General features: G+C 38.6%; 2 protein-coding genes across 2 annotated transcripts in view; one reads left to right on the top strand and one right to left on the bottom strand.

Annotated features, from left to right (window-relative positions):
• The window catches only part of LOC106082656 (RING-type E3 ubiquitin-protein ligase PPIL2), a 203,343-nt gene extending 192,752 nt beyond the window's left edge, over window positions 1-10,591 (bottom strand). The window contains exon 1 of the mRNA XM_059370202.1: window positions 10,511-10,591. The gene's annotated coding sequence lies outside the window, so the exon portion shown is untranslated. The remainder of the gene's footprint in view (window positions 1-10,510) is intronic.
• LOC106082653 (uncharacterized) overlaps window positions 10,070-18,590 on the top strand; it is a 60,687-nt gene continuing 52,166 nt past the window's right edge. Inside the window, 3 exon segments of the mRNA XM_059370200.1 lie at window positions 10,070-10,373; window positions 11,071-11,286; window positions 14,905-16,057. Coding sequence (XP_059226183.1) covers window positions 14,972-16,057 — 1,086 coding nt within the window. The 5' untranslated portion in view covers window positions 10,070-10,373; window positions 11,071-11,286; window positions 14,905-14,971.

Here is an 18,590-nt window from a genome sequence, read left to right as displayed (position 1 = left end):
TGAAAATTTTTTCTAATGTTCTCGCCAGGATTCGAACCCAGGCGTTCAACATCATAGGCGGAGATGTTAACCTCTGCGCTATGGTGGATTTTATACACATATGACCAAGAACATAGATGGCAGCCAGATCCAAATATAATGCGATCTAGACCATACACGCAGATTTCAGCAAAATCGGGCAATAAATGCAGTCTTTATGGATCCAAGACCTTTATCCGGGAGATCAGTCTATATGGAGGCTATATCAAAATATGGTCCTATATACCCCATCTTCGAACTTGACCTGCCGGTATATAAGACAGCTAAATACTAATACCGTTCCATCTATACCATGGTTAGGTTAGGTTAGATTGAATGGGTCGCCCAGCAAAGGTTGAATGGGTCGGAGGCTAGTTTGGCCCATTGTCGTACCCTAGAGAGAGAAAGGGAAGAAAAAGGAAAATGCTAGACCTTGTACTAGAGGTTATACACGAATAAAAAGAAAAAGACAGAAGACAGAAGACGGGAGGAGTGGAGAAAACCCGAGCGGTAGGGGAAGAACCGCCTTTCGTTACGGAAGCACGGACCTACCTACGCCGGAGCTTGTGTCATGACCGGCCATAGCGTCTTCGCAGTCCGGCACCCATCCACCTTGTCCCACCTCGCCAACGACGCCGCCCTGACCATTCCCTCTACTGTGTTCAGTAGCTTGACAAATAGCACGTAGGCAAGACCGATGACCGGTCCGCCCGTCCGGCAGTCTTAGAGACATACTCATATTGAGTGCATCAGAGTAGACCCCCAATACAGTCCCTGACTCCATCTTGAAGCCATCTGTGTAGATCATGGTCTCATCCTCCTCAAGTACACCATCAGCCCGCCATTCGTCCCTCTCAGGAAAACGAATCGCGAATGCCCTCACTCCAATCGGCACCGATGCCAGGTAGTCAGAGATCCTCCTCAGTCTACAGTCCGTATTCATAATAACCAGAATCGAACTGTGGCCGCAACCATCCTCCTTCAGCATGCCGAGGAGGATGATTCTTCATTTCTTTTAAATCTATTTCGCATTAACTCAGATGCCTCGCAGGAATCATACTATTCACCACCTTTCGCATATTGCATAGTTTTAGGAGCTAATCATAAAAGAAATAAAACATATGCATGGGGGCATTTATCCGGATTTTTGGTAAAACTAAAAATTCGGATAAATGCGTTTTGTAGGACACTTTGAGTTCTCAACAAAAGTTTAAGTCTTGATTTCCTTTGAATTTATTTCTCAGCCTAAGCGCGACCCTGGCGCCGAGTATACCATACTCCGCACGAATATTGGGGGAAAGGAGGCAACCTGACTTCGCTGTGTAAATTTTCAGCAAAAACACCTATGACCTTAAATCTGGATATCGCAGGCAGCCAGATCCAAATATTGGGTTGCCCAAAAAGTAATTGCGGATTTTTTAAAAGAAAGTAAATGCATTTTTAACAAAACTTAGAATGAACTTTAATCAAATATACTTTTTTACACTTTTTTTCTAAAGCAAGCTAAAAGCAACAGCTGATAACTGACAGAAGAAAGAATGCAATTACAGAGTCACAAGCTGTGAAAAAATTTGTCAACGCCGACTATATGAAAAATCCGCAATTACTTTTTGGGCAACCCAATATAATCCGACCTAGACCGTACTCTCAGATTTCAGCGAAATCGGGCAATAAATGCAGCCTTTATGGGCCTAAGACCTCCAATTCGGAGATTGATCTATATAGGGGCTATAACAAGATTTGGGCCGATATACCCCATCTTCGAACTTAACCTGCCTATGAATACAAAAACGAATCTGTGAAAATGTTCAGCTCAATAAACTCCCTGATTAAAGACTGTAGCGTGGTTTCCACACACAGACGGACAGACGAATATACTGACGGACATGGCTTGATCGTCTATGATTTTTACAACGACCAAGTATATGTGTTGCGAACGGAATGACAAACTGAGTTTACCCCCATCTTTCAGTGATGCTTTTATATCCTCAACCGTAGGATGGGGGTATACTAATTTCGTCATTCCGTTTGTAACACATTGAAACATTAGTCTTAGACCCCATAAAAAATACAAATTCTTGATCGTCATTACATTTTAAGTCGAATTGGCCATGCGTGTCCGCCTGTCCGTCCGTCTGTCTGTCGAAAGATTTCGAAGACTTTCGAAGGAGTAAAGCTAGCCGCTTGAAATTTTGGACAAACACTTCTTGTTAGAGTAGGTCGGTTAGGATTGTAAATGGGTAAAATCGGTCCATATTTTGAAATAGCTGCCATATAATCTCTCCGATTTGACTTCTTTGGCCTCTAGAGGGCGCAATTCTTATCCGATTTGTCCGAAATTTTGCATACGTCGTTGCATGGTCTAAATTAATACCTAACCTGATATATTGTAGCTGCCGTATAAACTGATCTCCCGATTTCAATTCTTTGGCCACTAGAGGGCGCAATTCTTATCCAATTTGTCTGAAATTTTGCGCATTTCGTTTTTGAATGACATTCAACAATTGTGCCAAGTTTTATTTAGATCATAATCTGATCTATTGGGTTTCCCAAAAAGTAATTGCGGATTTTTTAAAAGAAAGTAAAGGCATTTTTAATAAAACTTAGAATGAACTTTAATCAAATATACTTTTTTACACTTTTTTTCTAAAGCAAGCTAAAAGCAACAGCTGATAACTGACAGAAGAAAGAATGCAATTACAGAGTCACAAGCTATGAAAAAATTTGTTAACGCCGACTATATGAAAAATCCGCAATTACTTTTTGGGCAACCCAAAAGCTGATATATAAACTGATCTCCCGATAAGACTTCTTGAGTTTCTAGAGGGCGCAATTCTTATCCAATTTGTCTGAAATTTTGCACATGTCGTTTTGTTATGGCTTGCCACAACGTTCCCAAGTATGGTCTAAATTGGCTCACAATCTGATATAGCTGCCATATAAACTGATCTCCCGATTTACTTCTTTGGCCTCTAGAGGGCGCTATTCTTATCCAATTTGTCTGAAATGTTGCTCATGTCGTTTTGGAATGATTTCCAACAATTGTGCTATGTATGATTTAGATCAGTTTATAACCGGATATAGCTGCTATAAAAACTGATCTCCCGATTTGACTTCTTGAGCCTCTAGAGGGCGCTTTTCTTATCCAATTTGGCTGAAATTTTGCACATGTCGGTTTGGAATGATTTCCAACAATTGTGCCAAGTTTGACTTAGATCAGTTCATAATCTGATCTAGCTGATATATAAACCGATCTCCCGATAAGTCATATAAACCGATCTCCCCATTTTGACTTCTTTGGACGCAATTCTTATCCAATTTGTCTGAAATTTTGCACATGTCGTTTTGGAATGATTTCTAACAATTGTGCCAAGTTTGATTTATATCAGTTCATAACCTGATATAGCGGCTATATAAACGGATCTTGCGTCTTGACTTGAGCCTCTAGAGGGCGCAATTGGTATGGCTTGCAACAACTTTGACTTTCTGAGCCTCTGGAAAGCGCATTTATTATCCGATTTGCCTGAAATTTTGGAGGTTGTTATTTTGTATGATTTCTAACAGCCGAGGCAAGTACGGTCCATATCGGTCTATATAAACTTGAACTTGGCAAATGCTCTCCATGGTGAAGGGTATATAAGATTCGATCCGGCTGAACATAGCACGCTTTAACTTGTTTTTTGTGCTTTAAAAATAGTTATTAAATATGTCATCAAACTTTTATAGTCACTTGTATTTCTAACAGCATACTATTTCGATAACTCACCCATTTATTGATGAAATGTCATTACGTAATCTCCCCCTAAGGAATCTATTCAATTCCGCTTTCCTTTGATTTCCCTCCTACCAAAATAGCAAGTGAGGAGAAACTCATTGATGTTAAGTAGCTTGTTTCGATGTTGGTTCTGTTTGTGCTTTTGTTTTCATTTCTTAAAGCATGGCCCTAAACGTGCTTTTGATTGAATTCTTTTTGGTAACCACCAAGCGAGTGAGTGTTAGATGCCGCTTTTGTTCCCATTTAGTATTACACAACGGAAAGTGTGAACTTTTGTTTGCTGTTTTCAAGAACTTGCCTTTGGTTACGTTTACTTATTGGTTGTTGTTGTTTGTGTTTTTCTCTTCAAAACAGAAAATTTACGTCTTATTTCAATTGGTGGTTAGACAACTTTTTGAAATGCACAAATTTTGCTCTTGACCTTATTATCGAAATTTATGATACTTTAGGGTAGTCCATTTTAAGCATGGGTAGTTTTGGGCAGAGTCTAAATGATTTAAGCATCGTCTTTTTGCTTTTCTTTTGGATACCATAAAACGCAAAATAATAAACCGTTGTTGTGTTTATTAGGCCAATCATCTTCAACAAAATTCATGGGATTAAAAAAACTAACGGGCCTTATAAAGACAAATTTTTACTATCCAAAATTGAATAAAGTCCATCAAGGGACATAATCCATCAGTTATCCAGTAAGAAAAGGCAAAAGTCGAGCGATGCCGACTGTACGATATCCTACACCTACCCTATAAGTACAGCGAGGGAGGTATATCAAATTCTGAACCAATGTGATGAACCTCGGCGGATGTTTTCAGGGGGGTTATCAAACATTCCGTATCAAACATTACTGCAAATTACCCAAAATCTGAAAAAGTTTTCTTATGTTCTCGCCAGTATTCGAACCCAGGCATTAAGCTTTATAGCCGGACATCCTAACCTCTGCACTATGGTAGCCTATTACTTTTACTCTCGAACCTCGGTTGAAGGGATGACAGAACCTCAGCCTCCTATGGCGACGTAACTGTGACTGACCCGAAGAGATTCGTCAGGTTGTAAATACGAATTTTGCCCATGGACATTCCCCTAAGGAACAGGGGGGGAAACCACCGCTGAAATTTTTTTTCTGATGGTCTCGCCAGGATTCGAATCCAGGCGGCATCCAATGTCGCCAGCATTAGGAGGGGATAACCACCATTGAAAATGTTTTCTTATGTTCTCGCCAGTATTCGAACCCAGGCGTTAAGCTTTATAGCCGGACATCCTAACCTCTGCGCTATGGTCGCCTATTACTTTCACTCTCAAACCCCGTTTGAAAGGATGACAGGACCTCAGTCACTTTTGGCAACGTAACTGTGACTGACCCGATGAGATGCGATTGGTTGTAAATGCAAATTTTGCCCATGAACATTCCACTAAGGAACAGGAGAAAACTTCTCACATATCAATGAATGCAGTCCTTTACAAGTTTTAAGCTCAATGATAAGGGGCCTCCTTTTTATAGCCGAGTCCGAACGGCGTGCCGCAGTGCAACACCTCTTTGGAGAGAAGTTAAACCTGGCATAGTACCTGACATATGTTGCCAGCATTATGAGGGGAAAACCAACGTTGAAAATTGTTTCCGATGGTCTCGCCAGGATTCGAACCCAGGCCTTTAGCGTCATATGCGGACATGCTAACCTCTGCGCTACGTTGGCCTCCAGCGTCAGGTTCTTCAACCCTCAATTTACTGAGTATCCCTAAAATGACAAGGCTAGGGAAGAACCCATTCGTGGTCTTCGAGCTGATGGACAGCCATAACAGTTTACCGTCGATGAAGTTACGAATGTCATCCGTGCCGCCAAGTCATGCAAAGCATTGGGGCTCGACGGAATCTCTACACCGCTGCTGAAGAATCAGGATCTACCTGGAGTCGAGTATCTTACAACTGTCCTCAACTTGTCTCTGAACACTCTGATAGTGCCCAATGTCTGGGAGATGGGCAAAGTGATCCTGTTACTGAAGACTGGGAAGGACCGAGTAAGGGGGAGTCATATACAATAGAACGATCTCCCTTCTCAAACCATAAGCCAAGACGCCTGAGAGGACATCTCATGCAAAATATTGTAAAGATCGGACCAAAATTCTGGTTTTTATAGCCTTAAAAGGCCCTTTTGGATAGAAGATATATGAGTAATTGCGGATTTTTCATATAGTCGGCGTTGACAAATTTTTTCACAGCTTGTGACTCTGTAATTGCATTCCTTCTTCTGTCAGTTATCAGCTGTTACTTTTAGCTTGCTTTAGAAAAAAAGTGTAAAAAAAGTATATTTGATTAAAGTTCATTCTAAGTTTTACATTCTTTCATTTCATTTACTTTCTTTAAAAAAATGCGCAATTACTTTTTGGGCAACCATATATGAGAGCTATATCTAAATCTGAACCGATTTCTATGAAATTTTACACAGATATTGCAACGTTGAATAAAATAAAACATCTCATGCAAAATTTTGTAAAGATCGAAATAAAAGTGAGCCTTCTACAGCCTTAATAGGACATATCGGATGAAAGCTATATATGGGAGCTATATCTAAATCTGAACCGATTTTGTTCAAAATCAATAGCATTCGTCCTTTGGCCAAAAAAGTGATTTGTGCAAAAATTTTTAACAGTCAGACAACGAATGCAACCTTTACCTTGATTACAAGAATACATGGACAGACAGACAGACAGGCAGACAGACAGGCGGACCGACGGACAGACGGACATAGCTAAATCGAATCAGAAAGTGATTTTAAGCCGATGGGTATACTTATCAATGGGTCTAGCTCTTCTCCTCCTTAGCGTTGCAAACAAATGCACAAAGTTACAATACCCCGTACCACAGTGGTGGTGGTGTAGGGTATAAAAATCGTTCTTCCTCATTAACTCATTTAACTTCAATGCCCAGATGAAACGGCTGAAAATATGTCCGTCTGTCCGTGTATTCTTTCTACATCTTTTGTCCGTCAATCGTTTTTTCGCCTTTTTCGCAGGCTTGGATTTAGCTCACACATAAAGTTACCAAACAATAGACGAACTTTGGTGTTAAAACCCAATTTTGATTTTAAATTCATGGTTTCCTGGCAAATTTTCTAAGAATTTATTGCAGATTCCGATTTTGATAATCCCTTTGGCGATTAAAAATCTACCGCATTGTAATAAATATGGCAGGAAGGCCTCGTCCACATCCCATCCTCAACCAATCGGCAGCCTTGCAAAAGTGCCACTTGTTGAACTAAAGGCGATAGCGAGATAGGAATCTGTTCGCCGAACTGCCAGGACATTGCGATCTATCGTCGAGTGAAGGAGTTTTTGGTGATGGAGTTCAAAATCTCAACCAGCTATTGTTGGCGAACTCAAAATTCAAATTTGCCCATGAACATTCCGTTTTGGAACAGGGGCAAACTTCTCACATACCAATGAGTGCTGTCCGATTCAAGTTTAAGCTCAATGATAAGGGGCGTTCTTTTTATAAACATATTGTCCACTCAGCTCGACAAGCAAAAGATATGCCTTCGCCATTTAGTTCGACTTTGTCCAGCATATTGAATTTGAAAGCCAATATACGTTTGTCATGGGATTATCGACCGATGAAAGTTTTCCGTACGATTTGATATCCTCAATCCATCCCTTGTGCGAGTTCACGGCGTCAATTAATAAAGCAATTGGCTTTACATTTCGCTTCTTAAATTCAGGCAAACGTTTAACACTCAGTGCCAGACGGGCAGTGCAGACGGGCGTATAATCTGCAGGATGAGAAAATAGTATGACCCTCGAATCATCCATTCATTCGTAAAAATCTACATTTCTTTGGCCTGTTTCAGCTTGGAAATTTGGAAACTCGTCGCTGACTTTTATCTCATCCCATAATGTAAAAAGTCTGATACGATTTAGGGTAAAAGAAGTGACTCTTTGAGAAGAAGTTTTTACATGGTTGCTATACCATTTTTTCAAATGGCATGGTTCCTCACAAATGTCGCCAGCATTAGGAGGGAATAACCACTGCTAAAATTTGTTTCTGATTTTCTCGCCAATATTCGAACCCAAGCGTTTAGCGTCATAGTCGGACATGCTAACCTCTACGTTACGGTAGATTGTTTGCGAACTCAAACACCTCAAAGTGAACAAAATGTCAATGTATCGCACCATAAATCGTTATAATGACCCACACACTCAAGGTCAAGCCTTGCAAGTTCCAAAGAGCACACGATCTTGCTGAATATACGAACTAGGCGTCCTCTGACTAACATCATTTCCTTGTCGAGCAATTCTTAAACTCAATCATTTTGGGATCGTGTTTACTTGAACGAACGCACGTACGAGAATTTGAACCTAATTTCAATTTCAAGTGATGGTACGAGCCTGGCGTCAAAGTAAATGCGACTTATTAAGGGCAAACTTTTTGAAAAGGAGCGAGAAAACATTTCGGTTACAACAGTTAGGTTGTTGGGCAGTGCGAAACTGTCCGGGGTTCCACTGGATGTAGTTGTACCACTTGGTCAGATCAAAGCCCTCAGAATCATTTTCAGCCTGACAATGGTGAGACGAAGGCGAAAGATTTACGTCCTATTAGTCTGTCATGCTTTATGCTGAAGACTGCTGAGAGGTTGATAGGATTATATTTAAGGGTAAAGATTCCTGGAGATCGCCTGCCGTGACAGCAGCATGCATATAGTAAAGGCAAATCCACTGAAACAGCCCTTCACGACCTAGTCGGCTACACAGAGGGTTCTATCGCTGTCAAGGAATATACAATGGTAGCATTTCTTGACATTGAAGGTGCTTTAAATTATGACAACCGCCGTCATTCATGAAGGAGTTGGAGTTTCAAGGCTTCAACTCTACTGTAAGACAGTTTATTAATAACTTACTTACTAAAAGATGTATTACGACAGGCTTGGGATATGTGGATCTAAAAAGATGGGTCAGCACAGGAACACCTCAAGAAGGTGTACTGTCTCCTCTACTTTGGAATATAACCATAACAATAAATTATTGTCTCTGGAAGAAAAAGGCGTAAAAGTGGTCGTGTATGATGATGACGTGACAATTGTGGTTAGGGGAAAGTTTCCCAGCACTCTATGAGATATACTTCAGGAAACTCTACGTGCAACAGCAAAGTGAGCTACCTAAAGTGGTCTGGGTATGAATCCGTGCAAGACAGAAGTAGTTCTATTCAGCAGGAGATACAAGTTGTCTACAGTGAAACCTGTCTCCTTGGGTGGAGAGAATGTTTCATTTACTAAAAGCGCAAAATACTTGGATGTTTTGCTGGGCAGGAAATTGAACTTCAAATCCAACATTTTGGAAAGGACAAGAAAGACCACTTTTGCCCTATACACCAGAACACCTCTCATTGATATGAGGGAAGTGTCCCTGCTATTTCTAAAACGGATGTTCGCTGGAAAATTTGCAACCCACACTAAATTCTTAATGTTTACAGAAAATTACTGTTCTCATCATCATTTGGATTTAAATACTCTCCAATTGTCCTTGATTTAGAGTATTAAAAAAATCCATTTCATTTCCAACATCGTTCATGTTTATTAGATATTAACATGAATATTTAATATAAACTAGTACTTGGAATTGATGGGCATCTGTAGCACTCATTCACAAACTATTCGACTAATAAACACAAAATGATTTTTTAATTATATTGCAGTTCAATACAAACACAAAAATGAATATGAGCTGCCTTAATACAAATTCGAAAAAAATGCACTTCCACCAATACATGTTCAGAGAATACATTTTATATAAACAAGTTGCTTACTCACACACACACACACACACCTTTACTGTAACCTCCCCAAGTGCATTAATTGGAAACAAATAAACATTTCAATATTTTAATAAGATTTCAACAAAAGACTCCTGAATGAAATATACCCACAAAAATCTGAATGCAATTCAGTGAAAGATCGAATGAGAGATTTAAGGCCTAAAACACACCACAAAAATCAATTTACATACATCTCCGCAACAAAGTAAATGAAATAAAAAAATTGTGTATTTTGTTTTTGTATTCTTTGGGATTTCTTTCTTTCATCTTCTACACATTTGTGGTTCACAAAACACAAAATTAATTAAAACGATCGTGCCATTTACCGCGTACGAACAGGAGGGCTACCTTTTGTTTAACAGCAGTGAGAGGCAGAAAAAGAAAAAAAAAAACAAAATGTAAGCATCCATCCATCCAGCCAGCCAGCTAGCCAACAGCAGCTGAGCATATAGCTCCAACCTACTCCGGCACTTGTTTGGCAAACGAAACATGTTCAGTTGGTTGTTAAAGCTTGACCGGGTTGCATCGCAAAACAACGTTTAAAATTGTCAAGGGATCAAAAACGCGGAAAAGACACGTTAAGCTCAAAACAAAAACCGAAGGGAAACGAAAAACTTCTTAACGTGTTACATATCTGATTTTTATTTTTACGCTTTATATCCCTTCAAACGGAAGCCAAACACCAGTATACGGAAGCAATCTTTCGTCAAAACCGAACGCGTTTAATCAAGAACAAGGTCACTTTGTACCTCACAACATAAACAAAGCACTAACCTATTCGTAAGGATACGTTTTTCGATTTTCGATTAGCCCTCAGAACAATCGAAAGCATAAAGTCGCATACTCGTGCAGGCGCATGCACACTTTCGCTATCTAAAATGTTGTCAACATTATCAACAACTAAAACAACAACATACACATAGTCACGCACTTTGGGAAACGGTGTCGCGCTTACAAACGATCGCCCGACTCATTGCATTGGATGGGTGTTACAACAAACGTATTTGTGCGTCGTTTCTATTGGCCCCGTCAAGTCTAACGATGACCAGCGTTTGAAAATCTCAACTAATCGGAAAAATCCTCTGCAAAACAACAGCAGCCATCTCGCCATCTCGCCATGCTCGTGGTTGTCGTTAAAGTGGTCGTGCATATCGAAGCTGCATTCAAAAACAAAGCCAAGAAGTCCATTGAGTGCAACTAAAAAAAAGTAAAGTAAAGCTGAATTGAGAGAGAGAGAGAATTCTAACTCTCTCAATTTCCACTCTTCGTTCAAACCTAAATGAGTCTCTGTTGTGAGGCCACATCAAACCATTTCAGTGCGTGGGGCTTCAGTGGGGAATTATTTGTGTCTGTGTGGATCGTATTCGCACTCGTATAAGAGAACGCGCGCCTTTAATACCTGTAGGAAATTTTTGTTTTTTTTTTTTGTATGCTAAGCCAAACTATTGTGCAATAATTCTGAAAATTTCCCTTTCAGTTGCTGTTTTAACGCTGAATACGTACGTTTGCTTACTTTTCGAAGACGAAACAAAAGTTTGCTTGAGTTTTGAAATAAAAAAAAAAATTCAAAATTTTAACGACGGTTATAAGAAAAGCAAATTTGAAAGATTTATTTTTTTGGGCAAATGCATATTATTGTGAAATAAAAATGTGTTGAAAAGAAATTATAGGAAGCAGTAAAAAAAATCAAAATGTGAGTGTGAAGAGAGCAAATAAAAACAAAATAAAATAAAATTGAAATAAGATTTGAAAACCTAAGGTGGGAAAAATAATTAACAAAATCATGATTAATGGCAAAAAAAAGATCACAGCAATGCAGATAAAAAACCATATATGGAACAAAAATTTAATGAAGACAAAGAAAAATAAGAACCAACAAATATTGGTATTGTCGAAGTGAAAAGAAAGTGTTTTTCAACTTCATAATCAATTAAGAAGAAGAAATATTAAAAAATTATAGAAGTGTGATGCTAGTGAATGATCAAAATATTAAAAGTGCAGACAATGATTTTTTAAAGAAAAAAAAACTGACACAAAAGAAAACAACATTTTAAAAGTGTTTTTTAATCCAACAACGTAATAAACCAAAAAAAATTAATTAAAAAAAATATTAAAAGAATTTTTTTTTAATTTCTCCAAAACTGAACGTATAAAAAAATACAGAAGAATCACAAAAAAGTCTTCATATCAAATTAAGAAAAAAATTATGAATGATTTTATAAGGTTTAAAAAAACATACAAAAGAGAAGAACAATGATGCAAAACGTATTCGCAAACTGTTAAAACAAAATTTGCCCCTAAACAAAAAAAATTATTAAATTGAAAATTAGAAAAAAAAAAAATTTTTGTCAATTTTATGCAAAAACAAATAAAAGCGTGCTAAGTTCGGCCGGGCCAAATCGTATATACCCTCCACCATGGATAGCATTTGTCGAGTTCATTTCTCTTCTTAGGCAAAAAAGGATATAAGGAAAGATTTGCTCTGCTATTAGAGCGATATCAAGATATGGTCCGGTTTGGACCACAATTAAATTATATGTTGGAGACCTGTGTAAAATGTCAGCCAATTCGAATAAGAATTACGCCCTTTGGGGGCTCAAGAAGTAAAATAGAGAGATCGATTTATATGGGAGCTGTATCAGGCAATAGACCGATTCAGACCATAATAAACACGTATATTGATGGTCATAAGAGGATCCGTCGTACAAAATTTCTGGCAAATTGGATAATAATTGCGACCTCTAGAGGCTCAAGAAGTCAAGATCCCAGATCGGTTTATATAGCAGCTATATCAGGTTATGAACCGATTTGAACCTTATTTGGCACAGTTGTTGAAAGTAAGAATAAAATACGCCTTGCAAAACTTCAGCCAAATCGGATAGGAATTGCGTCCTCTAGAAGCTCAAGAAGTCAAGTCCCCAGATCGGTTTATATGACAGCTATATCGGATTATAAACCGATTTGAACCATACTTGGCACAGTTATTGGATATCATAACAATATATTTCGTATATATTATAGAATTGTGCCCTCTAGCGTCTAAAGAAGTCAAGATCCCAGATCAGTTTATATGGCAGCTATATCAAAACGTGGACCTATATAGCCCATTTACAATCCCAACCGACCTACACTAATTAGAAGTATTTGTGCAAAATTTCAAGCGGCTAGCTCTACTCCTTCGAAAGTTAGCGTGCTTTCGACAGACAGACGGACGGACATGTATACCCACTATCATAGGATGGGTTTATACTTATATAGTCATTCCTTTTGAAACACCTCGAAATATTGATCTGGGACCCTATAAAGTACATCTATTCTTGAACATCTCGAATTAGCCATGTCCGTCCGTCCGTCTGTCGAAATCACTATACCGATCGGACGCGTAAAGCTAGCCGCTTGAAATTTTGCACAGATACTTAATATCTATGTAGGTTGTTGGGGATTGCAAATAGGCAATGTCGGTTTGGATTTGTATATTGCTCCCATATACACCGACCTCCAGATTCGACTTCTTGAGCCCCTGGAAGCCTCAATTTTCATTCGATTTGGCTGAAACTTTGCATGCGGTGTTCCATTATCACTTCCAACAACTGTGTCAAGTACGTTCCAAATGGGTCTATAACCTGATATAGCTCCATATAAACCGATCTCCCGATTTTACATCCTGAGCCCATGAAAGCCGTAATTTTTGTCCGATTTGGCTGAAATTTTGCACGAAGTGTTCTGTTATCGCTTCCAACAACTGTGCCAAGTACGGTCTGAATCGGTCTATAACCTTACGTAGCTCCCATATAAACCGATCTTCCGATTTGACCTTCGGAGGCCCTGGAAGCCGCAATTTTTTCCAAATTGCCTGAAATGTAGCACATAGTGGTCTATTTTAACGCTCAACAACTGTGCCAAGTACTGTTCAAATCGGTCAAGAACATGATATAGCTCCCATAAAAACCGATCTTCCGATTTGACTTCTTGAATCCTTACAAGCCGCGATTTTCATCGGATTTGGCTGAAATTTTGCATTTAGTATTCTGTAATGACACTCAACAACTGCGCCAAGTGCGGTCCAATTCGTTTTATAACTAGCAGAATCCATGGTAGTGGTTCCTAAGATTCGGCCCGGCCGAACTTAGCACGCTTTTACTTTTTTTGTGGTAGCCTCTTTGAATATTTTTGGGTAGCTTGCTAGCCTATGACGCTGAGAGCCTGGGTCCGAATTCTGGCGAGAACATGAGAAAAAAATTCCAGGCCGTGTTATTCCATACTGGTGACATTTGTGAGGTACTATGCCATATAAAATCTTCTTCCTTCGGACTCGGCTATTAAAATGTGATTCTCAAGGGAGTGTTAAAGAGCAAATTTGCAATTTGAACCGTCGGAAAACACATTCGATTACTGTAAGAAATCGGTTAGAATTCGATAAGACAAGTCGGAAAGTACATCCGAATTCTACAAATGTTAATTCCAGAATTCGACTCCATACATTTTTTGTTAAGAATTCGGACAGACTTTGGATCCGAATTTGAATGAATTTGCCGAATTTGGATGAATTTGCCGAATTTTCATACAGACTTCTGACAAAAATTGCGGCTACGAGGGGCTCAAGAAGTCAAATCGGGAGATAGGTTTATATGGGAGCTATACCTAAATGTGCAATCTCCAACGACCTACATCAATATTAAGTATCTTTGCAAAGTTTCAATCGGCTAGCTTTACTCGTTCGGCCGCTATCGTGATTTGGACAGATGGACGGACATGGCTAGATCAACTCAGAATGTCGAGACGATCAAGAATATATATACTATAGGGGGTCTTAGGGCAATATGTGGAGGTGTTACAAACGGAAGGATTAGATTAGTATACCCCCATCCTATGGTGGTGGGTATAAAAAATATTTTGAAATTAAAATTTCCCTAAAAAAATTTTTTTGGAAAAAAAATTAAAACATTTTCTATGAACTTTTTGGGGTTTTAAGGCGATTATACCTTTGAAAAGTGCTTCCACATTAAATAAAAGCCTAATATTGTCGTAAAGCTTAAATTTCCATGACCTTAACACATTAACTTATAAGCAAAACACCCCAGCTAGAAAATGAGCATAATTAATTTCCACATAATAAACAACGCACTTCACCCTTCATTTGAATAGTTTTTTGAATATGACATGATTTGTGTTGAAATCTTATTTAACGCGTCATAAAAATAAGCCAAACAATACTGAAACATACAGCCACTGTGATTAATGCATTGGCGGCACATACAAAAATTCACGATGAGCTTAGCAAGTGTTTTTAACCACCCTTTTTCTCCGACAGAGTCCCATAGTGTAGAGTAAGTGAACAACAGCAAAAACAAAACGAGGAAAAAAAAGTGACAAATAAAATGGAAAATAATTATAAATTAACTATAAACACTAACTCCGAACAGCATCGCGGCTCGGTGTCCTCAACAAATTCTTTGGAAGTGCCAGCAACACCTACGCGTTCACCTAAAAAAGTCTCGTTTTCAGATGATTTGCCTATTGCAACAGCAAACAATGAGGAAAATGGGCCGCACCACAGCGCCAACTTAGCCAACACCACTGCCGCCCATAGCAGTTTGAATTTTGCCTCCAAAACTCAAAGTGATAAAATAATGATTAATAACGTTTACAACAATAACAACATTAAAACTACCTCGGACTTTGTTCGACATCTAAGTACCTCACCAGAGGTGAATGTGGAGGAGGTCAGCGCAGCTGAAATGCAGCAATCACAGGAATTACAAAATCCTGTGGATTTTATGCTAAGCCAGGCAGCCCAATATTTGGAAAAGTTGCATGGTCCAGCTACAGCTACAGCTACAACAGCAGTACCGCCTTCTCAACAGAATTCACCAACACAGGAATCTCAGCATCATAAATTTAAAAGTAGTTTAAATATAGATTTAAACCCCTCAGGATTGGATCCCTTAAGTGTAATTAAAATACCCACACCACCTCCCTCAAAGTCACCCTCGCCTCCACCAGCACCTGCTGTGCTTGAGCTGAATAGAGTAAACTCTAGATCAGATTCAATCACAGCTTCTGACATGTCAACACCCTCCACAATGGCGGCCAGATCCATGAAATCCTCTTCTTCATCTTCAGAGTCTACTACATCCATGGATCCTCCCTATAAACCGCCCCGATCTTCCATGGTAAATGGCTCTTCAAATGGTGGTAGTATGCCTTACAACAACAACTCCAGCAGACCTACACTCCCCCACCCACCCACTTCGCCCTCTTCGGATATGCAAGAAATCAGCGAAGAACATGCTGTCAAATACATGCAGCCCTACAATCTCAACGTGGATAAGAACAACTGCAGTTCCATGGAGTTGGAAGCGAAACGCGATAAAATTCGCTGGCTCTTGATATCCGAATGCAGTGCCCTGCTGGGTGAGGGCAAACACACTCGCGAGGGTTTCCGCAAATTATTTCTACAAGAGGTGAGTACGAGCTAATTCTCAGAGCTTAAAAACAAAACCAAACAGAACATATACTCAAAAACTGGAGAGTTTTAGATGTTGGTCTTTTTTAATGAATGCTAATATTGACCCAATTATTAAAGAAAAAATTTAAATATTTTTAAAAATTTCAGAAGACTTGAAGTATAAAACTTTAGAATTTTAACACCGGTATTCACAAAACTTAAAACTGTTTTATAGCAGGGTTTTTTGACAGTTCTATAAGGAAAATTTGTCTAATAAGCCCACTTTAATGCTTCAGTTTCAGTTTTGTGAATATGGCCATAAAAGTCATCTACTGTGATCCAAATATTTCTATGAGTGTACATAGAAGATTTATTAGTTCTTTAACCCACAAAAACCTTTGACAACTGGTCCGGTTGGTCTATACGACATTTTGACTGTGAGCAGTTATGCTGATATTTGCATCTGTTCAGCTTTGTTTTGAATCACCAATCACCCATCACCCAGCCTAAGACTTAGGCTTAGGCAAAAGGTCTATTAAAAGTAGCAGCACGTTTGAAGATTGCGATTGTTTGGCGACGCGACACTCTCTTTCTTTGAGGCCCACAAACCTCACACTTCAAACATATGAAAGAAACGCTCTGAACACATGAACGTTTTAAAATGTCATAATGACGTGATGATATGTACAACAGTGGTACATTTTTGAATTTGAAAAAAACAACCGAACAAGAGTTAACCCATCGAATGCCCATAAATGTTTTATTTTTATCCGGTTTTGCTGAAATTTAAAACAGTACTCAATGTTTTTGTTTTAGGCTTTCCGACATCTTATCGGGCTATATTTAGATATAGCTGCCATATAGACCGATCTGACGATAAAGTGTCTGATGCCCATAAAAGCTTTATTTATTACCATATTTGGCTGAAATTTCAAACGGTGGGTTATTTAAAGCCTCCTGACATCCCACCTAAATAAGGATCAGATAATAGGGTTCAGATCGGACTATAAATAGATATAGCTGCCATATAGGCCGATCTCCCGATAAAGGGTCTAATGCTCATAAATGCTTTACTTTTAATCTGATTTCGCTGAAATTTGAAACAGTGAGTAGTTTTAGGCCTCCCGATATCCGACCTTAATATGGTTGAGATCGGACTATATTTGGATATAGCTGCCATATAGACCGATCTGCCGATAAAGGGTCTGAAGCCCATAAAAGCTTTATTTATTACCCGATTTCGCTGAAATTTGAAACAGTGAGTTATCTTAAGCCTACCCACACCTGATCTAAATATGATTTAGATCGGATTATATTTAGATATAGCTGCCCTATAGACCGATCTCCCGTTAAAGGGTCTGAAGCCCATAAAAGCTTTATTTATTACCCAATTTCGCTGAAATTTAAAACAGTGAGTATTTTTAGGCTTTCCAACATCTGACCCAAATATGGTTCAGATCGAACTACATTTAGATATAGCTGCCATATAGACCGATCTGCCGATAAAGGGTCTGAAGCCCATAAATGCTTTATTTGTTACCCAATTTCGCTGAAATTTCAAACAGAGGGTTATCTTAAGCCTCCTGATATCTGACCTAAATATAAATCAAATCGAACTATATTTAGGTATAGCTGCCATATAGACCGATCTTTAGATAAAGGGTCTAAAGCCCATAAAAGCTTCATTTTTTGTCCGATTTCGTTGAAATTGGAAATACTGAGTTATTTTTAGTCTCCCGACATCCGCCCCAAATATAGGATAGATCAGACTAGCTGTCACATAGACAGATCTTCAAATTTAGGTTCTTAATCCCATAAAAAGCAGATATATTGTCTGAACTTCAAACACATATTTAGGTGGTTATTTGATTCAAGCATCAGAATTATCTTAAAAATCCCCTTAATCTTTTTGCCTTGCTCGCCAGATTTTGTTAGCTTTTTCATAAGCTTAGTCTCTGGCCTAAATTGTTCCTCCTTGGATATTGCTAGTCGATAATCCCAGCATAAGATTTTGTTGGTCGGTCCTTCTCACAAACTATTTTTCCACAGTATTGCAACACTGATCGTTTTCTTAGGATTTGGCGAAATACCACCACACACTTAACAATGCCATGCTGCCACATATAAATACAAATGTTATGTGTGTGAAGATAAATTCCGAATTTAACTAGCAGAGACACAAACCGCTTTGTTAACAGAGTGCGAGAGAGAGTAACAGAAGTATTAACAGAGATCCACTGAGGGGTTAGCAGAGCTCTGTAAATACTTAACAGAACCAAAAAACAAGAGAAATTAATTAAATTTCTTACTTTTTATCAATTTTTGCAAATATTTGTAAAAAAAAAGTAAAACCATAACAAAATTTGGAGTAAAATATCAATGCTTTGAATCAAAAACACCAAATTAAAAATATCTATTACCGTAGTACTGAGAAAAATGAAAAATTTATAAAAAAAATATTCTGGGCAGGATTATGACCAATGCTCCTGGAGGATATCTAAGAATTCTACAAGGTACTACCATACATCGTTGGAAAGGTGACGATGTGT

This window comes from Stomoxys calcitrans, chromosome 5 (genome assembly GCF_963082655.1).
Source record: "Stomoxys calcitrans chromosome 5, idStoCalc2.1, whole genome shotgun sequence".
Lineage (NCBI taxonomy): Eukaryota > Metazoa > Arthropoda > Insecta > Diptera > Muscidae > Stomoxys > Stomoxys calcitrans.
This window is presented reverse-complemented; position numbering and strand designations above follow the sequence as displayed.